Source organism: Salmo salar, chromosome ssa12 (assembly GCF_905237065.1).
Source record: "Salmo salar chromosome ssa12, Ssal_v3.1, whole genome shotgun sequence".
In the NCBI taxonomy this organism is placed as follows: domain Eukaryota; kingdom Metazoa; phylum Chordata; class Actinopteri; order Salmoniformes; family Salmonidae; genus Salmo; species Salmo salar.
The window spans coordinates 85,299,287-85,323,521 of record NC_059453.1 but is presented as its reverse complement, the minus strand read 5'-3'; the positions used below and the strand labels follow the sequence as shown (position 1 = coordinate 85,323,521).

At 41.7% G+C, this 24,235-nt stretch overlaps 1 protein-coding gene across 2 annotated transcripts in view; it reads left to right on the top strand.

Moving 5' to 3' along the window:
- Positions 1 to 21,289, top strand: part of LOC106565986 (caM kinase-like vesicle-associated protein) — a 44,757-nt gene extending 23,468 nt beyond the window's left edge. For both annotated transcript variants that reach the window (XM_014133718.2, XM_014133719.2), the window contains exons 2-11: positions 15,883 to 16,018; positions 16,167 to 16,298; positions 17,520 to 17,594; positions 17,903 to 18,041; positions 18,295 to 18,415; positions 18,581 to 18,656; positions 18,772 to 18,908; positions 19,284 to 19,362; positions 19,470 to 19,557; positions 19,730 to 21,289. In XM_014133718.2, the coding sequence (XP_013989193.1) occupies positions 15,924 to 16,018; positions 16,167 to 16,298; positions 17,520 to 17,594; positions 17,903 to 18,041; positions 18,295 to 18,415; positions 18,581 to 18,656; positions 18,772 to 18,908; positions 19,284 to 19,362; positions 19,470 to 19,557; positions 19,730 to 20,047 (1,260 nt within the window). In that variant the 5' untranslated portion in view covers positions 15,883 to 15,923 and the 3' untranslated portion in view covers positions 20,048 to 21,289. The remainder of the gene's footprint in view (positions 1 to 15,882; positions 16,019 to 16,166; positions 16,299 to 17,519; positions 17,595 to 17,902; positions 18,042 to 18,294; positions 18,416 to 18,580; positions 18,657 to 18,771; positions 18,909 to 19,283; positions 19,363 to 19,469; positions 19,558 to 19,729) is intronic.
- Positions 21,290 to 24,235: the final 2,946 nt, after the last annotated feature.

Sequence of the window (24,235 nt, the reverse complement as noted above, 5' to 3'; positions counted from 1 at the left end):
GCCCAAGCCTGAAGCGGGGTTGTTTGGTACGCATACAGTCCACACTCAAGGTTTCCAAAAAGCCAAACATTCAATGTGATCCAGGGATATGGTGCAACAAAAATGTTTATTCTTCTTATAACTAACAGGAAAATGAATATCCAATCAACTTAAAACATAGGTTACTTGATATGGAAAATACACAATATGACCTGTCTGTATGTCTGTCTGTATGTCTGTATGGTCAAAAAACTACACCGCTCCCGCGTCTAGCAAGGACTCCTCCCCCCAAAGGCCCAACTTCCTGCTTTTATCCTAACACACTTACTGCAGTACAATGAATGGGCAAGAGGGGGGGGGACAAAACTAAGTTACACTAACAACAAATGAATACATCTCAAACAGGTAAATATAAATCATAAAGGTACGTACCTAATATTTCATCATATACATTCATTTTTACACAAATATACATGGAGCTCTGAATGTTCTGTCTTTTATACAAATATGTCAAAATAGGCTCTAACATACTGGCCCCTAATTGTTGACTGCACTGAATGGACAACAATTACTTAATATTCAAACGTAGAGCCAATACACAAAACATTCTATACCAGAGCGCTATTACAGTTCATAGCTATATACAAATATACAAGGTGCCATATAGGAAAATAGTCCGTAGATCTCAGTCTGAGTTCAAGTGTTCAGGTGTTCAACTTCCAAAAATGTCAAGAGTATGACGCCCAAAAAATGTATGACTACGACATCAAAGAATGTAAGAGTACAACATCAACGAATCAGAGGTGCACGTGATTCAAAGATGGAGCACTGTGTGTGTGTGTGTGTGTGTGTGTGTGTGTGTCTCTCACTCCGCTGCCTCCAGGAGCAGACAGAGTTTATTGATAGGTCTCTGTAAGATATTGGTCTTGGTCTTAACCATGACGCTCCGGACAAGACCTTTGGCCCCTGGCAAAGCCTCCACCACACGCCCCATTAGCCAAGAGTTCCTAGGGGCGGTGTCGTCGACGATGACCGCAAGGTCACCAGGACTGAAGTTTCTCTTAGTTTTGTTCCACTTGTTCCGCTCCTGCATAAGTGGAAGATACTCCCTGATCCATCTCTTCCAGAAGAGGTCAGTAATATATTGTACTTGCTTCCATCTCCTTCGTGAGTATAGGTCGCTTCTCTGGAATAGTCCTGGTGGCAGGACTGGCTTTGCCTTCAGATGAAGCAGATGGTTCGGAGTCAGGGGTTCTAGATCATTAGGGTCATTTGTTACAGTTGTGATTGGTCTGTCGTTCATGATTGCCTCAACTTCACACAAGGCTGTCTGCAAAGCCTCATCATCCAGTACTTGCGCTTTAAGGACTGAATAGAGGATCTTTTTTACTAGTCGGATCAACCTCTCCCATACCCCGCCATGGTGGGCTCCAGAGGGAGGATTGAATGACCATGTCACTCCTTCCTTCAGTAATTCATTTTGAATCTTGTTGTGATCCGGCTCTTTCAGAGCTTCTCCTAGCGCTCTGTGTGTTCCAACAAAGTTGGTGCCATTGTCTGTTCTGATACTTGTGACTGGGCCCCTTCGACAGATGAACCTGCGCAGGGCATTGATGCAGGAATCAGTATCCAGATAACTAGCAACTTCTAGATGGACAGCTCGACTCACAAGGCAAGTAAAGATCACACCATACCGCTTCACATGAACGCGGCCTCGCTTCACCTCTATGGGGCCGAAGTAATCTATGCCCATATGGGTGAAAGGCGGCAAATCAGGTGACACCCGATCTTGTGGAAGGTCGGCCATCTTCTGTTCTCCAGCTCTAGCTTGCACCCGCCTGCAGAAGACACAGCTCTTAAGGATCTTCCTTGCTAAAGAGTTGGCACAGGGTATCCAATATCGCTGGCGAAGTCTAGAAAGCATGTGCCCTCTCCCAGAGTGGCCAACCTGCTCATGAATGTGGAGTAAAATCAGTCTGGAGATGTAGGAGTCTTTGGGTAGGATCATAGGATTCTTTACTTCCGTAGGCATAGCAGCTTTGCTTAACCTTCCTCCCACTCTCAGAATGCCATTGTCAACAATTGGATCAAGCTTACAGATTGAGCCATTTCTCTTGGCACATTGTTTTCCTTTCACAACTAGTGCAATTTCTTGTTTATAGTGCTGTCGTTGCTCAAATCGAATGATAGCCTTTTCTGCTTCATCTAGGTCATCCACAGACAGACTTTCTTTTCCAAATGTCAGTTTGAACTTGTCAATTTGTTCCTTCAGTGAGTTTGTCAGACTCTGATCTGAACCTGGATCAGTTTGTGTGAGAACTTTCCTTTTCTGGCTTAACTGTAGAAGAAGTCTCTTCAGTTTCAGCATCCAGGCAACTGCTTTCTTCAAGCTGTTCCATGTTGAATAGTACTCGATCAGTTTGCTGGTCGGACTCTTTTCTTCCACACATGTACTGTTTACGTTGACGTCTTTTCTCACCTCTGGATCATCTGAAGGGATGGAGCCAAGCTCCTCGGGGACTTTTGGCCATTGTGTTTCTGTTTTCTCCAGGAATTCTGGTCCTTTGCGCCATCTCTTTGAGTTCAGGAAAATTTCAACATGTAATCCTCTTGAAGCATCATCGGCTGGGTTGTGTTTGGAGTTCAAATACCTCCACTGTTTTGCTTTCGATAGGTCACGGATCATAGCAACCCTATTAGCCACAAAGGTATGGAATCTCTTGGTATCGTTGCGGATGTATTTTAGCACAGACTGGCTGTCTGTCCAGAAAGTTGACTCCTCAAGTTCAATCTGGAGCTCCAACCTTAACATCCTGTCCACTCTCACTGCCAATGTTGCTGCAGCAAGTTCCAGTCTGGGGATCGTCTTCTGCTTGAGTGGAGTGACCCTTGATTTCCCCAGTATGAATGCAATGTGGACCTTTCCCATACCGTTTGTGAACCTAAGGTAGCTTGCCGTGCCATAACCTTGCTCACTTGCGTCACCGAAGTGATGCAGCTGTGCGGTCTTGACTTGACCAAAGTTCTCAGGCATCATACACCTGTCTATCTGGAATCTAGAAAGCTGGTCTAGCTCTGAGAGCCATCTCTTCCATGAAATAGAGTGTTCTTCGGGGATGACTTCGTCCCATCCACACTTTAGCTTGCAGAGCACTTGAAGAATTTGCTTTGCCTTTAATACGAATGGGGCGAGGAAACCTAATGGATCATAAACAGAGCTGACAGTAGAGAGAATACCTCTTCTTGTAAGGGGTCTGTTCTTGACAATGACTCGGAAGGTAAACGCATCTCTTTCAATGTTCCATCGGATTCCAAGTGCTCTTTCAACAGGCAGCTTTTCTCTGTCCAGGTCCAGTTCTTTTATCTGCTTGGCTTTGTGTTCATCAGGGATAGAAGCCAGCACAGCACGGCTGTTGCCGACCCACTTGGTCAATTTGAACCCACCCTGAGAGCACACATCCATGAGGTTTTTTGTGAGAACTATGGCTTGTTCTTCTGTGGCCACTGACTTGAGGCAGTCATCAACGTAGAAGTTGGACTTGACTGTTTGAATCACCTCTTCATCGTACCTCTCACAGTTGTCTTCTGCAGTCTTTCGTAGTGCAAAATTTGCACAACTTGGAGAGGATATAGCACCGAAAAGATGTACTGTCATTCTGTACTCCTCCAATCTTTTGTTAGTGTCACCATCCGGCCACCATAGGAATCGCAGGAAGTCTAAGTCATCTTCATGGACACGTACTTGATGGAACATTCCTTCGATATCTGCCATCATGGCAATGTGCTCTTGCCGAAATCTTAGCAAGACTCCTATAAGCGTGTTCACCAGGTCAGGGCCTTGAAGGAGTTCACTGTTAAGAGATGTACCTTTATAGGATGATGAACAGTCAAACACCACTCGTATTGTTCCTTTGCGCTTATGGTGAACGCCATGGTGTGGTATGTACCATACCTTGCCTTTCTCTCTGAGAAGCTGTTCTTGTGGTACCTTCTCAGCATAACCTTTTGTTATCATCTCTTCCATGAAGCCTTTGTACTCTGCAGCATAACCTTCATCCTTCTTAAACTTCCTGATGATATTTATAGCCCGCTGCTTTGCCATGTCACGATTGTTCGGCAGGACTACCTGTTTGTTGCGAAAGGGCAACGGTAAGTAGTAGTGACGGTCTTTGAGGGTTATGGAGCTTGATACGATCTCCATAAACTTACGATCCTCAGCTGACATCTCACTCTTCTCTTCATACTCTCTCTCAGGGAAGTCATGGTTGTATTGATTTACAAGAAGAACCCCCAGGTCGGCCATTGAGATACGATTGGCCATCACCGTAGGACATCCAGATTCTTCTGCCATGGTACAATTGTTAAGAGGACCGTTCATCACCCATCCAAAGATGGTTTTCACTGCATACGGTCCGTTGCCTTGGCTATTTATGATATGCCAGGGTTCCATTGCCTTTGGAGCATTTACGCCAATCAGGAGTTCGACGTCAGCATCAATTTCCTTCAACTGAACCTCTTTCAGGTATGGCCACCTTTTGAGATCTTTCTGAGTGGGAATGTTCTCTCTTGTCACTGGGATCTTATTTTGGGTGTAGACCTTTGGTAATGCAAGAAATGTGTTGCCTTCCACGTTGCCAATCTCTAATCCAGATATCTCAAAGCTCTTGGTAGGACTCTCCTGCCCCATTGTGCGTAGCAGAATTTCAGTCTCACTGCATTTAGCATTCAGCTGCCTCATGAGTCTCTCCATACAAAATGTTGCAGAGCTACCAGAATCGAGAAACGCATAGGTTAACACAGACTTGCTTCCATTTGCCACCTTTACTTGAACTGGCACAATTGCAAGTGCACAATCTGTACCGGCCCCAGTATCTTCACCAGCTTCCAGTGAGACAAGAGCACTGCTGACAGTCTCCTCCCGCTTTACTGCTACACCACTCATATCTGCCTTTTGAGATCTAAATCTCTCTCTTCCTTCAATGTGCAGGATAGTGGGGTGCTTTCATTGACAGCTCTGACAGGTCATCCTTCTTTTACATTCTTTGCTTAAGTGTCCTCTCATCAAACAGCCAAAACAAAGGCCTTTTGATCTCAGAAACTCAACCTTGGATTCGTGTGGCTGTGCCTTCACCTGTTGGCAGTCGACCAATAAATGATATCCAGCACAAAACATGCGTGAAGGAACTGGGAGCGTCAGAAGGGTAGGTGCCTGGTCTCTTTACTTTTAATGTTTGTTCTTTTAGAGGTTTTTCAGAGTCACAATCTGCCACTACAGCTACTGCAGTGGCAAAGCTGCTTCCCCTACTCTTGGACTTGAACTGCTGTTTAAAGTCAGCTTCTGTTCTGGTTTTTAAAAACTTTGTTGGACAGGGGATCTTGAATATCTCCATACAACGGATCCTGCAGTATTTTGGCCTGTTTTTCCATGAACGTCACAAGGTCACTGAACTGGGCCCTCAGGTGTCTTCTCTCTAAAATATCACATGCCGTAGACCTCCATTTTTCCCTTAGTTTGTAGGGAAGTTTTGACATGATCAACTTTATGTTGGAGGGAAGATTAAGCTCTTCCATGTTCTGTAGGTCTTGCATAGCGTTACAGCAACCTCTAAGATAGAGTGCATAGCCACCCAATCCCTTTCCATCATCCGGTTTGATGTTTGTCCAGTTCCAAGCTTTTTCCATGTAAGCAGTGGTGACTTTGATTTCATTGCCAAAGTGTTCCTTTAACAACCTCTTGGCCTCCGCATAGCCTCTTCTGGCTTCCATATGCAGACAACTACGTACCAGATCCTTGGGCTGACCAGTGGTGTACTGTTCCAGGTAATAGAGCCTATCCTGGTAACTGCTGGTCTTCTCTTCTATACCATGTTCAAATGCACGCATGAATGGCCTAAAGTTTAGAGGATCACCGTCAAACATAGGTATCTCCCTAACAGGGAGTGTGGCCTGTTTGTGCTGTAGTACAAGGAGGTCAGCAATTTCATTCTGCCTTTGCATGACAGTAGAGAGGTTATCATGGCTGGTATTATCACTGATACCTGCAGTGTTGATTCTGTGTTGATTGCTAGACCTTGCTGTTGGCTGCTGAAGGGTGTGGTTCATGACAGTTTTCTGAATAGGTTTTGATGGCTTTGTTGTCAGTTGTTGTAAAACCCTTTGTAGTGGGGTCTTTGGAACTGCACCTAATGCAGCAAACTCAACAGGTGATGGTTCAGGTTCCACAGACCTCAGGTACCTGGTTCTCAAAATAAGAGTTCATTCCATCTTCTTGGCTTAGTAAATGGGCTGCCACAGCATTGAGAAGTTGACTCAACACTCTCCAGGACCTTCAGTTTGGCATTATATGCTGCTATGTCCGTTTCCAGTGCCATTTTCTCCATCCTAACATTCAGTTGAGCTTTCTGTTGTTCCAGTTGAGCTTTCTCCAGTTCCAGTGCATGCTTGTCCTGTAATGATGCTTGGCGAGCTAGTAGAGCTGCTCGTTCTGCCTCAGCTTTTAAGCGTGCAGAGGACACTGAGGAAGCAGTCTTAGAATACTTTGTTTTACTTGATGTTTTTGACACATTGGAAATGCTGTCGTGTGGTTCAATGAGCGTTTGTGGCTCAACTTCAGCTTTTTTCCATATTTCCACCTCTTTCAGGAAATGTTCATAAGTTCTCATTCTTGGTTGATAATAGTACATGCTCTCCTGTTCCTGTTCCTCCTCTGTGACCAGCTCTAGCACAGATTCATGAGCATGCTTAAAGTCATTGAGAACAGCATCAAATGCTTCAAGACTCTCATTCACAGTTTCAATGTTTCCTCCATCAACAAGAAGGACTTTTATTTCATTCATTTTGCGTGTACACACTCCAAGTTTGCCTCTCCGGGCTGCATAGAGTGAATTTAAATGCTCCTCTGCCCTCTCCAGTGGAGTCTTATTTGGGATTTCGTCCTCCATCATTCACTTTTAGTTCACTCAATTTACAATGACACAGTTGTTGGTTTGATTGTTAAACGTAATGCCCCTTTAGACCTCCTGTAATGCTTTAAAACACAGTCATCCATTTCAGCATATTGACCCATTTTGAATTGAACATGTGCAAGTTTGAACACGCAGTATCACTCGTTGCGTGGATGCATTGCATTTCCACGTTAGGCCAAATATTAGACATATGATTAGGTTACATTGTGCATAGGATCTCAGTGTTTCCCAAACTTAAACTTCTTAATTGTTTTCACAGCGCTGTGTTTTGAATTCCATTCCCAAGTTTATCAAACATTCCAATTATAAGCACATTTGCGCTTCCATAATATGCATGATCAAACGATCGCATTGAACAGGGCAGCTCATTCATTCGCAGTGGTTACTCACGGCTGGCGAATTCTAGGAGTTCAAGTCCTTCCAAGCGAGCTGTCCTTATGGTACGAATGCAATTACAAATCGAACAATATCCAGCGTGTGTCCAAAACCGGAGATTTCCTTCCGATAGCAATCCTTCACGGAGTTTTTGGACTTGATTGTAGTGGCTTCCTTTCCTCTTTACCATAGCCACTGCCCAAGTCTGAAGCGGGGTTGTTTGGTACGCATACAGTCCACACTCAAGGTTTCCAAAAAGCCAAACATTCAATGTGATCCAGGGATATGGTGCAACAAAAATGTTTATTCTTCTTATAACTAACAGGAAAATGAATATCCAATCAACTTAAAACATAGGTTAATTGATATGGAAAATACACAATATGACCTGTCTGTATGTCTGTCTGTCTGTATGGTCAAAAAACTATACCGCTCCCGCGTCTAGCAAGGACTCCTCCCCCCAAAGGCCCAACTTCCTGCTTTTATCCTAACACACTTACTGCAGTACAATGAATGGGCAAGAGGGGGGGGGACAAAACTAAGTTACACTAACAACAAATGAATACATCTCAAACAGGTAAATATAAATCATAAAGGTACGTACCTAATATTTCATCATATACATTCATATTTACACAAATATACATGGAGCTCTGAATGTTCTGTCTTTTATACAAATATGTCAAAATAGGCTCTAACACAGTTATATAAGCTCATTTGGTGTGCGTGTGTGACAAAATAGTAGATGCTGTAATACAGAGACAGCAGTTGTAGGGAAGGGGGCTCAGAAGGGGGCTCAGAAGGAGAAGTGTGGCAGACTGTACTTTGGACTTCAAACCACTCACAAATCACCAGTTAGTGATGCTGAGCTCTGCAGCTTTCAGGTGCAAGATAAAGGAGGTGCATACTGTAATTAGTATATATACACACACATGCACAGACTAAACATTATGAATAACACAAGTATTGTAAATTATTACACATTATGTGAGCATGTATGTATTTGGCTATACTCTTACACCTGCCTTCTTTTACCTGGATTTAAAGGAGACTGCAGGAGGGGCTCCAGATAATGTTTTGTGAACATGAAATATCTCCCTTTCCCTATGTAAAATTGTTCCTATTGTGTCCAATATAGTGCTGAGGACGCAGTACTGAAATATTCATTTGATAATACACAGATACTCGCCCACTGGGAAGGGTGCGATTTAAAATAATGAAAATCCGGTTTAGGAGAAAGGGACAAGTGTTAAGGATACCTGTGGCCTGCCCTATCAGCTCCAACTCCCTAATGTTCCCAGTAATCTAGGCCCTCCCAACAAACAGCCCAGCCCTCCTGGTTTACCTGTTTCCTGGCCATGCATTATTCCCTGTGACGAGGAGGTGCTGATGATGTGAAAGTGGGGTTTAGTGGTAATTAGCTAGGAGTTCAAAACTCATTATGGAAGAACAGCAGGTGTCGTACTGGCCTCATCATACTGCCATTGTTTACAGATGGCTCGTTGCGGAAGCTTCCTTAGCTTGGCATCCTTGATCAACCAAACCTAAACTATTCGGTTTCACCAGAATAGCATTTCTCATTAATATACAATATCTCTAGGAACAACAGTTTACAATTTGTCGGATTTAATCTGTCCTTCACTATCAAATAAGCGTTTGAAATACATTTTTACACAGGGTCTCATTTTCCACCTGTAGAAGTGGGAGATCACGTGAGAAATTACTCTCAAGTGACTACGTGGTCTAGAATGGACTACAATGGCAGCCCACAGGCGGAAAATGGGATTGTTCCTAGAGATATTGAAGATGTCTCTGTGGACGGGAAACTTTATTTTGGTGAAACTGAATAGTTTTGGGTTGGTTGATCAAGGACGCTGGGCTACAGAGGCTTCTGCAATGAGCCATCTAAACAAATGTTTTAACATTTTTATTTAACCTTTATTTAACTAGGCTCGTTGCGGGACGAAGCAAACTATAGAGCAACCAGAAACACATTTGCAGAGACTTATTTTAGTGTATGTATGGAAGGGGTAAAGGGTAAAAACAAAAATGTATGTATTCACACACAAGCAGCTTATGAAAATGTGCTGGCAAACCTGCTGGCACCGCTCTTATATTATCTCTGTTATACAACCACCTAGACTATGGAATATAAATGCAATGTGCTGCAAGCTGACAGAGGATTACAGGCACAAACATACTGCTGCAGGTGTTGCTGCCAAAGGATAGCCACAAAATTAAGAAGTTCATGAAGCGAATGCCTTTAAGACAAACATTTGGGGAGTGATGTCGAATATAAGGTAATCCAAAACCTATGGAGTAAGGTTTTGACAGACTTGACCCACTTAAAGATCTATAGTGTTGTCCATTACAGAGCTGACTATCAAATGTACAGCTAAAATCTAGATGGACATGACAATCATCATATGTCACCCCCCCGTTGTTTTCTAATTCTAAACTCTTTTGTTGTCGATTTTACAGTAGGACACATTTACAGTAGACTACATTTACTAGAGGTACTGTAGAATCAGTGTAGATGTCTTCTGTCGTGGAATGGGTTTGTCTCTCTTATGGAGTGGGTCCGGATCAGCATACACAATGGACTAGTACCACTCTCTTTATGAATGGACAATAGATATACAGTATCAAACAGAAATTATATTAGTATAGTTGCAGGAGATATGACAACACAGAACAAATGGCCCATGTATTTTTACCAGTTGCAGTAGTAGAGTTGCATGAGGTGAGGCTGATTTACAGTTTATCAGCTTCACTGTGCTGTTCAGCCAACGAGTCAGGCAGTATGTATCTCTGGAACCCTGATCCTGTAGTTAGATAGTAATGAGTCCCACTGTGGCCCACACTACACTCATCCTCCTCTTCTCCTTTCCTCTGTGTCTCTCTGTGAACTCATTCTCTCCTTCCCGTGCAGATGATTGATTCACGACCTGAAACAGAACTATGCGCTCTTCTCTCTCGCTGCACAGGGTTCGTTATTTCCCTCGCCTGGCTGATTACTATCACTCTACCAGTCAGATGGAGATATTGCCTGCTCCGCTCCAAACCAACGCAGACAGGGCTACTGCTAGAGTTGAAGCACCATGGGTACAGGGAATTTAATTACTGCTTTGAAAGCTCTTGTAATGAACAGGAAAAAAACAGACTTCTCTGCCAGAGTGCAGACTGTGCAGATAGCTAATGGCTCTGGCTTTTAGTGAGTTTATTAGAAAGAAAAACAATTCTGGATGCAATCATTCTGGCTCTGAAATGATAGTTCAGTCTTCTCTCCTGGCCCAGAGTGCTATTCTGGGAGATGGGCTCCTCTAGACAATGGAGTGTGTTCTTTACGTGGTCTAGTCCAGGGGTAGGCAACTACACTGAACAAAAATATAAACGCAATATGCAACAACTTACAGTTCTTAAAAGGAAATCAGTCAATTGAAATAAATTCATTAGACACTAAGCTATGGATTTCACATGACTGTGAATACAGATATACATCTGTTGGTTACAGATACCTTAAAAAAAAGGTAGGGGCGTGGATCAGAAAACCAGTCAGTATCTGGTGTGACCACCATTTGCCTCATGCAGCGTGACACATCTCCTTCGCATCGAGTTGATCAGGCTGTTGATTGTGGCATGTGGAGTGTTGTCCCACTCTTCAATGGCTGTGCGAAGTGGCTGGATATTGGCGGGAACTGGAACACGCTGTTGATCCAGAGCATCCCAAACATACTCAATGAGTGACATGCTGGTGAGTATGCAGGACATGGAAGAACTGGAACATTTTCAGCTTCCAGGAATTGTGTACAGATCCTATCTTATGCCTGCCCATACCATCACCCCACCTCCACTAAGGGGTACTCTGTTCACAACGTTGACATCAGCAAACCGCTTTCCCACACGACAACATACACGTGGGTTGAGGTTGTGAGGCCGGTTGGGCATACTGCCAAATTCTCTAAAACGACGTTGGAGGTGGCTTATGGTAGAGAAATGAACATTCAATTATCCAGCAAAAGCTCTGATGGACATTCCTGTAGTCAGCATGCCAATTGCATGCTCCCTCAACTTGACATCTCTAGTATTGTGGTGAGTGTCAGAACTGCACATTTTCGAGTGACCAGCACAAGGGGCACCTGTGTAATGTTCATGTTGTTTAATCAGCTTCTTGATAAGCCACACCTTTCAGGTATATGGACTATCTTGGCAAAGGAGACTTGCTCACAAAACAACGATGTAAACAAATTTGAGAGAAATACGCTTTTTGTGCGTATGGAACATTTCTGTTATCTTTTATTTCAACTCATGAAACATGGGACCAAAACTTTACACGTTGCGTACATTTTTTTGTTCAGTGTAGATTCAGACGCGGGATGATTTTTGTCAGAATGGATCGTCGGGGGGCTGGATCATACTGTAAGTATAATCATTTGCAAATGACCACAGTTGAGCCAAAACATATCTTGATTACATTGAGACCAGTGATATAGTGGTAAAAAAAGTGGGTAAACTATCAACTCCAGTGGGTGATTGGGGTAAGACGAACAACCACCGATATAAACCAACACATATTACACTTTTAAACCTGTATTGTATGATTGCACAGATGATCTTTTTTAGTGAAGGTGTTGCTTTACTCAACTGTCCAAATGCTTGGACAGCCTCTCTGTCTGCTTGCTTCCTCTCTCTCTCTCTGTCTCCTCCTGCATTGCAGCCTGCCTCAGCCTCACCACTGTCTGGCTCATCACTACACTCTGTAAAGCTATTTTAAAAATAGATTTTTATATACATGAGAATAATATAAAATAGTTTTTATATTTAAATTGTCTTTATATTTCACTACATTTTAGGTACCACAGGCTGTCCCAACACAATTATAAAAAAGTAAATTCTAACAGTGTAAAAGGCCCTTTGTTTACTCTAAAATGTTGTATTCTACACCCATTTGAAGAGAAACAAGTTAGAAATGCGTTTGATAAGATTACAGATTCTCTCAGGGGAACCCACATTGATCCCTGACCTGAAGTTTGGGAACCACTGTACTACTAACATCTTTCTGCTTACTTCCTCTCTGCGTCTCCTTTGCCTCCTGCATTGCAACCTGCCTCACCACTGTCTGTCTCAGTACTCTGTAAAGCAAAGTTATTGTTATGAGAACTTATAGTAGCCTATCTTTTGTTAAGATTATAGCTAACTTAATTTCAGTAAACTGCTCCTGCTGAGGTCAGGCTTTGTTTAACGTTAATTTCTAATTTAGCTATATGTAGCGAGAGCCCTTGGCTTGAACTAACGAGTTAGCTGGCCACCTGACTGAACTATCAGTGACTATTTACCAGTTGTTCACAAAGAGTCAGTTTCTTTGGGGGGGGGGGGGTCTGTTGACACAACAGGAGCCAAGGGACGTTTAAAAAATGTATTTATGTCAAGCATCTAACAAACCCACTGTTTGAGGCGTCTGTACTTGCCACTTTGTACTTGCCAGCGTTGATATGGACTGAGGTAGTATGTTTCACGTCTCGGCCTGTGCCGTGGGCGAAGTTTGCCATTGGACAGAGTAGTGAATGCTCTGCTAACAAGGCAAATCCGGGGGGGTGCAGGAAAACATAAGGAAAATACCTGAATCATGATTCCACTCGTTCAGATAGGCAGGCGCGATTAGAACTCGGATCAAGAATATTAGCGTTCTGAGGTTTAATCAACATTGGGAACGCAATAATAAGTGAGTAAATGACAACTAACTAAATAAAAAGGTGAGTAAACGCTATTTCACAAATAGAAAGTTGCGTAAATGGCGTATACGTGTGTTTACCCTCCACTACAGCCCTGATTGAGATACGATCGCATGTCTCTTTTTATTTGTGGGAATACTTGGGAACAGATATCCCAAATTAAAATAATTTTAAGCTTAATTCCTAGTGATTTTAGTCTTTCTTGCAAAAAACTTTGGGGGGGGGGGGGGCCCAAAAGAATCACTCGCAGCCCGGTTTGGCCCGTGGGCCACCTGTTGCCAACCTCTGGTCTAGTCAGTGGAAAAGCAGGCTTTTGCTCAGCCGTGTTCTAATAAAGCACTTTCTTAAGTTGCTTGTTTATCTCAAATGGCTTAGGGGTCTTCCATTTAGAGAGAGTTATTCCTTCGGGTCCCATGGTTCAGAGCTTTAGACCCAGTTTAATATTTACCTAATGCCCATTAAATCTCTAACCTGGTCCCAGATTTTTTGTGCTTTTGCCTATTCCATTGTCATTGTCAAGCCATGACAATTCCATAAGGAGTTGGCAAGAGAACAGAAACAGACTGGCACCCAGGCTATTAAATATCTGCAGCGTGTTCCAATATATATTTTTTACTGCTAACAATAGGTCACAAACACAGGAGATGTCCTCACATTTCTGATTTGAACTGTAATCAATAGACTCCTCTGCCTGTCTTGCCAGTTTAGACATTTACCTGCTTCCCAGCCGTGAGTGAAGGAAGGTTCACACTAAGCATAGCAGATGCATCATACATCATGAATGATCGGTCTGAGTGTTGTCAGAAGAAAATTAGTGTACTGTGTATACCGAATGAGATCTTTTCTCAATTCAATTACTCACCTAGATCTTTGCATTTCGGTTGCCTCCTATACAATGGCTACATGTTTTTGGGCTTTTTGGATGATAAATGTTGAAATTGCTGAAATTACAGACTACGTTTTTATTGCGTACACTGTACTTATACCCAGTGGTGGAAAAATTACTAAATTGTCATACTTGAGTAAAAGTAAAGATACCTTAATAGGAAATGACTCAAGTAAAAGTGAAAGTCACCCAGTAAAATACTACTTGAGTAAAAGTCTAAAAGTATTTGGTTTTAAATATACTTAAGAATCAAAAGTAAATGGAATTGCTAAAATGTACTTAAGTATCAAAAGTAAAAAATATATTTTATTAAGCAAACCAGACGGCACAATTTTCTTTTTTTTTTATTGACAGATAGCCAGGGGCACACTCCAACACTCCAGACATAATTTACAAACAAAGCATTTGTGTTTAGTGAGTCCTTCAGATCAGAGGCAGTAGGGTTGGTCAGGGATGTTCTCTTGATAAGTGTGTGAATTTTCCTGTGAAAATGTACTTTTGGGTGTCAGGGAAAATGTATGGAGTAAAAAGTATATTATTTTCATTAGGAATGTAGTGAAGTATAAGTTGGCAAAAATATAAATAGTAAAGTACAGATACCCAAAAAAACTACTTAAGTAGTACTTTAAAGTATTTTTACTTAAATACTTTACACCACTGCTTGTACCTAACAATTGTTTTGCTCCTAATACTACAACAATTCACTATTGTAAAGTGGTTGTTCCACTGGATATCATAAGGTGAATGCACCAATTTGTAAGTCGCTCTGGATAAGAGCGTCTGCTAAATGACTTAAATGTAATGTAAATGTAACAAGATTAGAACTGATTTGAAATCATGTGCCTTTACAGTAGCTATTACTACAGCTTTGGTATAATGGCTCATTTACAAAGGCCAATTGCCTTTCCTGTTTATCATTAATTTCCCCATTGTTTCCTCATGTATTCGTGATCCTTCCATAAGGACGTGTTATTTTCCTCTACCACGGAGTAAACTGACATTGATTTTCCACCAGAGATGAGCCATAATTTTTCTTCTCTTAATAGGGACATGACTGATGACACTCCACTGAGATGGCACCTCAGTCAAATGCACTCTCCTCCTCATCCTCCCACTTTATTTCACTCTGCTTTCTGCTGCCAAATCAACAGGGTTGTTCAGCAACCAGACACCCATCCAGAGAGGATCATATTTATGTATTCAGGGAACTGTATGCTCTGTTCAGAAAGAACAAAATCTGCTGCTGCTGCTGCTGTTCCATTGGACCAGGGACATTTATGGACACCAATTCAGTTCCAAAAGTAATTTTTAAAAGGTTGTAAATTGCCATTCTGCCTAATAGCTAAATGAGTTCCTTAGAACAGAAAAAAAGGAAGCTATCTGAAATTCATAAAAATCTCTATTACATTGAGACATTTGCCAGCTTGTCTTTTATTCCATGCATCTTTCACCCATTGCTTTCCCCACTGCTACATCCTTTTAGAGTAGTCTCTTTGAGATACAGAGAGCAGACCAAGGTGTTAAAGGGCTGTCTGACTCACTATTGAGTGAAAAGAAAGCAGCCTTCCAGATTACTGGAGAGTTCAATCTTTTTGCAGGAGAGTTATTGTGAATAATGTTGAGTCCAAAGTGACGGGCATATTCAATAAACACATTTTGAAAACGTTAAGTGCATGATGTGCCTCTGCCTATTTCGTGCATGGATTGAAAGCATTGATTTAAAAACAACTAAAATCTGCAATTGTTAGTAATGATATGCTACATTCTTTGTCATAGCATTGCATATGCTGTATACATGCTGTATACTGTATAAGAACAGCAAGGTAATATACAATAGGCTTAGGTCATGGTGCTCTTAAGTTGTTTAGTAGTGAGGTGGAACTTGGTATCTACTGTTGTACAATGTGTACTATTGTAGCAACAATATGCTATGTCTTGGTAACAGGTGGTGTTGGTGTGATCTCCCTGTGTAGCTGAGGAGCTGCCATGCCATTTGGCTGTTTGACACTCGGGGAGAAGAAGGATTACAACAATCCCTCAGAGGTGACTGATAAATATGACCTCGGACAAATTGTCAAATCGTGAGTATTTCTTCACAATGCTTCACAACGACTCTTACATTCTGTAGTCTGGGACTTTAACTAAATAGTAAAATAATGCTTCTTCCATTCAGTATAGCTTTTAGTGAAATGTTTATTTTGTTTGCTCTTGTGTGTGGTCCTTGTTTAGGGAGGAGTTCTGTGAGATCTTCAGAGCAAAGGACAAGAACACACTCAAAATGTTCACCTGTAAAAAGTTTCTGAAAAAGGATGGGAGGAAAGTGAGAAAAGCTGCCAAGAATGAGATCCTGATCTTGAAGATGTAAGTTACATTCAGTTTAGCTTATGCATTATTTCAGAGCTTTACCCTTGGCATCTGAAATGCCACAGGAATCAAATCAAATCAAATGTTATTAGTCACATGCGCCGAATACAACAGGTGTAGACCTTACAGTGAAATGCTTACTTACGAGCCCCTAACCAACAAAGCAGTTAAAAAACAAATATGAGTAAGAAACAAAAGTAACAAGTGATTAAAGTGCAGCAGTAAAATAACAATAGAAGACACAACAGTGGTAGGCCTGATCACCGACAATGATGAGACAGCCTATAGGGAGGAGGTCAGAGACCTGGCCGGGTGGTGCCAGAATAACAACCTATCCCTCAACATAACCAAGACTAAGGAGATGATTGTGGACTACAGGAAAAGGAGCACCGAGCATGTCCCCATTCTCATCGGCGGGGCTGTAGTGGAGCAGGTTGAGAGCTTCAAGTTCCTTGGTGTCCACATCAACAACAAACTAGAATGGTCCAAACACACCAAGACAGTAGTGAAGAGGGCACGACAAAGCCTATTCCCCCTCAGGAGACTGAAAATATTTGGCATGGGTCCTCAGGTCCTCAAAAGGTTCTACAGCTGCATCGTCGAGAGCATCCTGACTGATTGCATCATTGCCTGGTATGGCAACTGCTCGGCCCCTGACCGCAAGGCACCACAGAGGGTAGTGTGTACGGCCCACTACATCACTGGGGCCAAGCTTCCTTCCATCCAGGACCTTTACACCAGGCGGTGTCAGAGGAAGGCCCTAAAAATTGTCAAAGACCCCAGCCACCCCAGTCATAGACTGTTCTCTCTACTACCAAAATTCCTTGAAAGACCAAATGAAATGTCTTATTAGCACACGTTAGTTTACTGCTGTAATGAGACCGATCTCTAGGTTGAATTATTTAATCCAAATTTCACGGGAATTGGAAATGGTCCACTTTCCATACAGATCAAAATATCATCAAGTCACTCATACAATATCACAAGTAATGTCCATTTTTGCCTATACTGATTTTATTCAGTAGGCATTTCATAATCTGAATTTAACTTGAATGGGAAAAGGTCCAATTCTCTAATGGTTATTAAACCATTAAACTACTAATACAAATGATCAAATGTTATGTCTTAATGATTCCTAGTTAATCTTGGTTTAAAATTGCTCAATACATGACTTTGTTTTTCTTTGTTTCCATCTGTGCCTCCCTCCATCTTTCACAGGGTTAAACATCATAACATCCTCCAGCTGGTTGATGTCTTTGAAACTAGGAAGGAGTACTTCCTCTTCCTGGAGCTGTGAGTGTTATTGGAGGTTATTGAGTGACATTGGTTAGGGCTTTTTATTTGTTCTCTTGAAGTCATCATGGTTCCGTTCCAATGATTACACCATTAGGGAGTGTACCTACGTCTGCAGACTTGCCAATGCATACTTCCCTTTCTCAACCCCTGTGTGAAATGTCTATTTTCCATATTCTCCTGGAGAATCTCATTTTAGTAAACTCATCTGAGTTGATTTTTACTTCTTGAATGTTGCAAGAGGCCTACAGTACAATTTAGGGATACGACACATGATAATGGTTTTCTCTGGATGTTCTTCTCTGCAGAGCTACAGGCAGAGAGGTCTTTGACTGGATCTTAGACCAAGGCTACTACTCGGAGAGGGACACCAGCAACGTTGTCAGACAGGTGTTGGAAGCCGTGGCCTATCTGCACTCCCAGAGCATCGTCCACAGGAATCTCAAGGTATACTGCGTACACACACAGCACACTGCTCCCATCTGGTGTTTCATAGAGGTTATTACACCATAGGCCACTCACTCGGGTGACAGCATTAGAAATACGAAATTTAGCTATTTGCCCTCTGCATTAAAAGAACATGAATTATATTGCACCCTGAGTAATTGTCCAACCTGCCAATTATGTATATTTTTGTTATTCCATCTACATACCAAAAAGGAGATCTGTTCAGACGTACACTTTGTTTTGTCTCACACAGCTGGAGAACTTGGTGTACTTCAATCGCCTGAAGCACTCCAAAATAGTGATCAGTGACTTCCACCTGGCCAAGCTGGAGAACAGACTCATCAAAGACCCCTGTGGAACCCCAGAGTACCTTGGTGAGTTGGTAGGGAAGGGGGCAGATCATAGACGTATGGGGGCAAATGGGTTTGGCATGACAGTAACGGTGTTTGGACAAGTTTAGAGCTACATACTATGTTGCTACCTCCTGAGCATTCCAATTTTCGATTCATGAATATTGGATTGTGTGTGTCTTACTGCAGCTCCTGAGGTGGTGGGACGACAGAGGTATGGGAGGCCAGTGGATTGCTGGGCCATCGGGGTCATTGTGTATATTCTGTGAGTGTTCTCTATCACCTCAGTTCACTAGAGTTAACAGTGTCTTGCCGATACAGTACTCATGTTATCATTCATCTCAGGTGACTCAACTCTGTCTTGTTTTCTCTTTCTCCAGCCTGTCTGGAAACCCTCCTTTCTATGACGAAATGGAAGATGACGACTATGATAATCACGACAAGAATCTTTTCCGCAAGATTCTGTCAGGAGACTATGAGTTTGACTCACCGTACTGGGATGATATCTCTGACTCGGGTATAAAACACTATAATTCGAGATCAAATCAAAATGCAGTACTACGTAGCACATTTAGGAACCAGTAGATGGGAAGAGGAAGGTTTTTAGGCGTGTCTACTTCTGTTGCACCAGAAGAGAGAAAGAGAAGATGTGTACAATTACCTCGACTAACCTGTACCCCCACACAGTGACTCGGTTCCGGTACCCCCTGTATATAGCCTTGTTATTGTTACTCTTTTATTTTTTTACTTTAGTTTATTTCGTTAATATTTTTCTTAACTCCATTGTTAGTTAAGATCTTGTAAGTAAGCATATTACAGTAAGGTCTACACCTGCTGTATTCAGCGCATGTGACAAATAACATTTTATTCCATTTTTTTATTTGTTGTACAGCGAAAAGCCTGGTGGCAAGTCTGATGGAAGTGGAGCAGGATCAAAGACTGACTGCACAGGAGGCCATCAACCATGAATGGTATGGATCGATCCAAGATTAAAATACATAACAATTTTTGTCGTCTTAAGTGTGCAATGTGTGTATGCGTTTTGATTGGTTTTCTGTTTACCTGTCCCTTGTTTCAGGATTTCTGGGAATGCAGCGTCCGATAAGAACATCAGGGATGGAGTGTGTGGGCAAATTGAAAAGAACTTTGCCAAAGCCAAGTGGAAGGTATTCTTCCTTTCTGTCAAACAAACCTTTTTTTGGTATTTTTTACAATCATTGTTTAACTTGGCTGCATAATGTATGAATGTTGTGCATATGAAGTTCATTCACTGCACAGATTCTTCACTTAGATGATAGCGTTCTAAAAATATCTTTCTATGGTCTTGCTCTTCCACAGAAAGCTGTACGAGTCACAACAATGATGAAGAGGCTTCGAGCTCCAGAACAGAGGGACTCAGGGACCTCCAGCCCAGTACCAGGGGGCTCTACATGCCCTGTCACCTCCAGCAACACTCCAGTACCCTCAGCTGATGCTCCTGAGGGCACCCCTGTCAGCACAGAGGCCTCGGTCACCCTCCAGGTCCCTGACTCACAGAATCCACCCGCCATCATCACTCCTGATGAGCCAGAGGCAGATCCCCTGCAACGGTGTAACGGGGATGCCGCAGTGTCCCTCCAAACACCCCCACAAACACAGGACGATCAGAATGGCTAGACAGAGCAGCAGCACTACAACCCCACCACACACACCCTGTTAATAACACTCCGCCCCACCCTCCCTCTTGCAGCATTAGTACAGCAACATCTCACTCGGTCTGTTATATCTGTGATTGTTTGAGATGGTCTGTCTATCTTAAGCATTGTTTTCTCTCACTATTTTCCCCTCCAGTTTTAAGGATACTCATCCTTTTGAAAATGGTTCAAAGCGTGTGAGGAATACTAATTGTTTTGAGCAGGTCTAGGAAATGTCTCGGTCTCAAACTTTCTCTTCAATTAATTACTTTTAATTTAATGGAAATCTCAATTCAATAAATGTATCTGTTTGAATCTGAATCACGCCTTCAGTGCAGTTCTTAGACACCTACAGTACATGTTTGTAATGTCCTGCCTCCTTGGTTCCATCTCTTAGAGAGGCAATTTCTAAATATGTTTGCTACTGTACCCTAGTCGATATGTTAGTGAGAAATGATCCTCAAAGCGACTAATAACTGCATATTTTGTCTTTATACTCCCGTTTATGAAAAGATGAAAGAAACCTGTGAGAAAGTCTGTCTGGTCGGTTCATGGTCCCAATAAAATAATGTAAAGGCCTTTATTAAGATTTTGCAAATAGTAGCTCATGTTGTATGTAACTAGTTTAAGGTAGTGTCAAGCCTGTTACACGGTGTGGTATCTATGTTTTAAGCATCTTTTAGCTGAGCTGAAGGGTTGCCAAAGTATTATGTAAATCTATGAATTGAGCAATATTGGTATTGCTGTATAAAACTGACACTTTTTTTGAATTACTTTAATTGTGACTGATCAGTATGAGTTTTTTCCCCCATATGCCATGACCAGCTAATTTAACCTGACTGCTTTTCATAATGACATTCGTCATTGTTTAAAAAATTGGTTCCTATGGAGGTTTGGGACAGTAGAAAATATTTGTAACTTACAGATCATACACTTGACACATTGTTTTTTTCCTCTTTTCCCATGAATACCTGTAAAGCTGAAAAATATATTCTCAATTCACTTATTCATATCATGGGAGCCACCACACAAGTATGTGACAAAACAAAGCAATGATGTTATCAAGACACACATTTAAAAGTATGCTACAAGGTTAATGTATGCTATAAGTATGCTATTATTATGTATTTATTTAGCGACTACATTTTCTTGTATTTTGAGTAACGTCCCTCAGTCTCTGTATTCCTTGACTGAAATCTATAATAAAATGAATGGTGATTCACAAGTTATATTTTTGATGCACAATGTATACCAACGTATCATCCTCCTTTCATTCCAGAAAAGTAATCCTGTCATCAAATCCTGCATCGGGGATGCTGAAATTACACACAAAAAAAGTGAATTTTATTGGATTTGTAGCTAGCTAGCAAGCGAGTTATGTGATTGTCTTTACTGGATGCACTGAGAAAGTTGACTAACGTTTGATATACTTAATTTTGAGATTTATAACTAAGTTCATATATAACATAAGTTATATCAAATTGTATTAGTCACATGCGACGAATACAACTGGTGTAGACCTTACAGTGAAATGCTTACGAGCCCCTAACCAATTTAAGCCGTTTTCCATATGTTAATATAATCATATTCATCTGTGGTGTTTGGTTGTTACATTAGCTATCTAAGGTTACAGGTTGAGGTGTGTCACAAAACATGATATGCTAAGGCTGGTGGGTTAGCCTGGCTGTAAATTGCCAAGTTGCTGGTAACAACGATGAGTTTTTTTCTGTTTCCATTTACTCGTAGAATTAGATTTTTTTTCTGGCCTCCTGCTCCACTTCATCCAAGTGCCCCTTTCTCCACAGGGTAAAATAGTTTCGGTTGGCTAGCTATCTAGATTGTTTCAGAAACTTGCGAGCAGGGATGGAAATTAAGATAGCCTGCTAGCCTAAGGCTACTATTCTGACTGGGCTATTAGAAAAAAAGTGCAAAACCAGCCTGCCATGCCAGTGAAATTGTATCTTTTCAAACATCACATGGCACAGATTTTCAACCCGAATGTTAACGGCCTCGTAGAAATTGCTGTCTCCAAAAGCCCAACTGGCAAGTGCCCAAAACCCTTCAATTCCATCCTTGCTTGCAAGCATCCGATAAGTATGAAAGGAACAGCAACTAATGTCAAATGGCGCCAAATAACCTTACCTGTGCTGCTCTCGCTCGAGAGCTTGTGTCGTTCGAACACCTTTACCGAGCGAGTTTATCCAAGAAAAGTTAACATTTTTTGAGTTTATCTAGCACATCGTTTTTTGAGTAAAGTTAATTTAAGCCGTTTTCCAGCGCATTTATATATTTATCAATTCTAGCATTTATGTTTATGAGTTTGACCAATAATTTATATATACACTAGATGACGGTGGGGGCGCTGTTTTGAAGCCAACCATAGAGATAGATGGTGCCATTATAGCGTCTGTAACAGCCTCAATGTCGCTGTCCATGCTATCTCCATTTTGAAAAAAATAAATGTTCTTCTTCACGATTAGCTGATCCCTCCTGAGGCCCCGGTTGGACAGCAGGGTCACCAGGAGGGTTCGGCCAATGAAGTAGAAAGTTCCACCCAGTTGACTACATTAAAATGGTGGAAACCATCAATGGCTCTGCCCATGTTGAAATGGCCCTTTGGCCACTAGAGGCATCTATCATTCTCTATGAAGAGACACAGCACCTCCATCTTGGTATTCCATTGTAAAAAAATATTTTGGAAGCTGTAGAAAATAATTTATTAATGTGTCCAATTATTTTTGCCTCATTCATTCTATTGCAGACACATTAATACATACTTTTACATTATATTATGTGAACTAAAAATACTAATTTAAGTATAAAAAATATCTAAAAACATTTTTAGAAAGTTCAAATGTTACTGTCACACTACAAATGGAGGACTGCTTCTTGGTTCTGAATAGAGGGAGTACAGCTACAACCGGAACTGACCTTTTCATAGCAGGTTAGGAGAATTTATGCAGCAGGTTATGTTAATTATTGTGGCAGGTTAGGAGACTTAGGTTAAGGGTAGGAAAAGGGTTAGGAATGTTGTTATATAAATTCAACAAAAGACAATAATAAGTTAATTTGACAAAGGACAAATCAGTTGAAATCGCACTGTGGATGTATTTGACTCTATAACTGCATTGGGGGCATACATATATTTCACCGTACAGCCTTACCTATGGACTGTGGCTCAATGAAATGGTATATCAGCCTATTCAGTGACACCCACAGAACACACCTTTGAAGAGTTTACACACATATTAGCGTCGTAGCTCTTATTGTAAGACTTTGACTGTGGGAAATCACCTCAATATTCAGCCTATTGACTGGTGAGCAAATGTTGCTAATTTCACAGTAGTGTCATTTCACAGTGGTGTCAAAGTCCTGCAATAAGAGTTATGACCTTAATATTTGTGTAAGCTCTTCACAGTTGTATTCTGTGGGTGTCACTGAGCAGGCTGATATCTATGGATCTTGGGTCCATTAAACGGGGTAAGGCATTGCACATTGCAATATGAATGTCTAATACACACAATAGACTGACTGGTGAGGGGATTTCCCACAGCCAAGGTCCTACAATATGTGCTACAACTGCTTCACAGTTGTGTTCTCTGGTGTCACTGAGTAGGCTGATACCCAATTTCATGGACCCAAGATCCATATGTAGGGATGTACATTGCAATGTGAACGAGTGGCGCAGCGGTCTAAGGCACTCCATCTCAGTGCTAGAGGTGTCACTACAGACCCTTGTTTGATTCCAGGCTATATCACAACTGGCTGTGATTGGGAGTCCCATAGGGCAGTGCACAATTGGCCCAGTGTTGTTAGTGTTTGCCCGGGGTAGGGTATCATTGTAAATAAGAATTTGTTCTTAACTGACTTTCCTAGTTAAATAAAGGTTAGAAAATGTTACTCATTTCACAGTGGTGTGAAAGTCCTGCGATATGAGCTATGGTGCTAATATTTCTCTAAACTCTTCACAGTTGGGTTCTGCATTGATACCCCATTTCATGGACCCAAGATCCATAGGTAAGGCTGTGCATTGCGATATGAATGGTAATTGTACACAAGAGGCTGAATAATTAGTTGATTTCCACACAGTTAAAGTCCTGCAATTCGAGCTATGATGCCAATATTTGTGTAAACTCTTCACAGTTGTGAACATTTCATGGACCATAGCCGA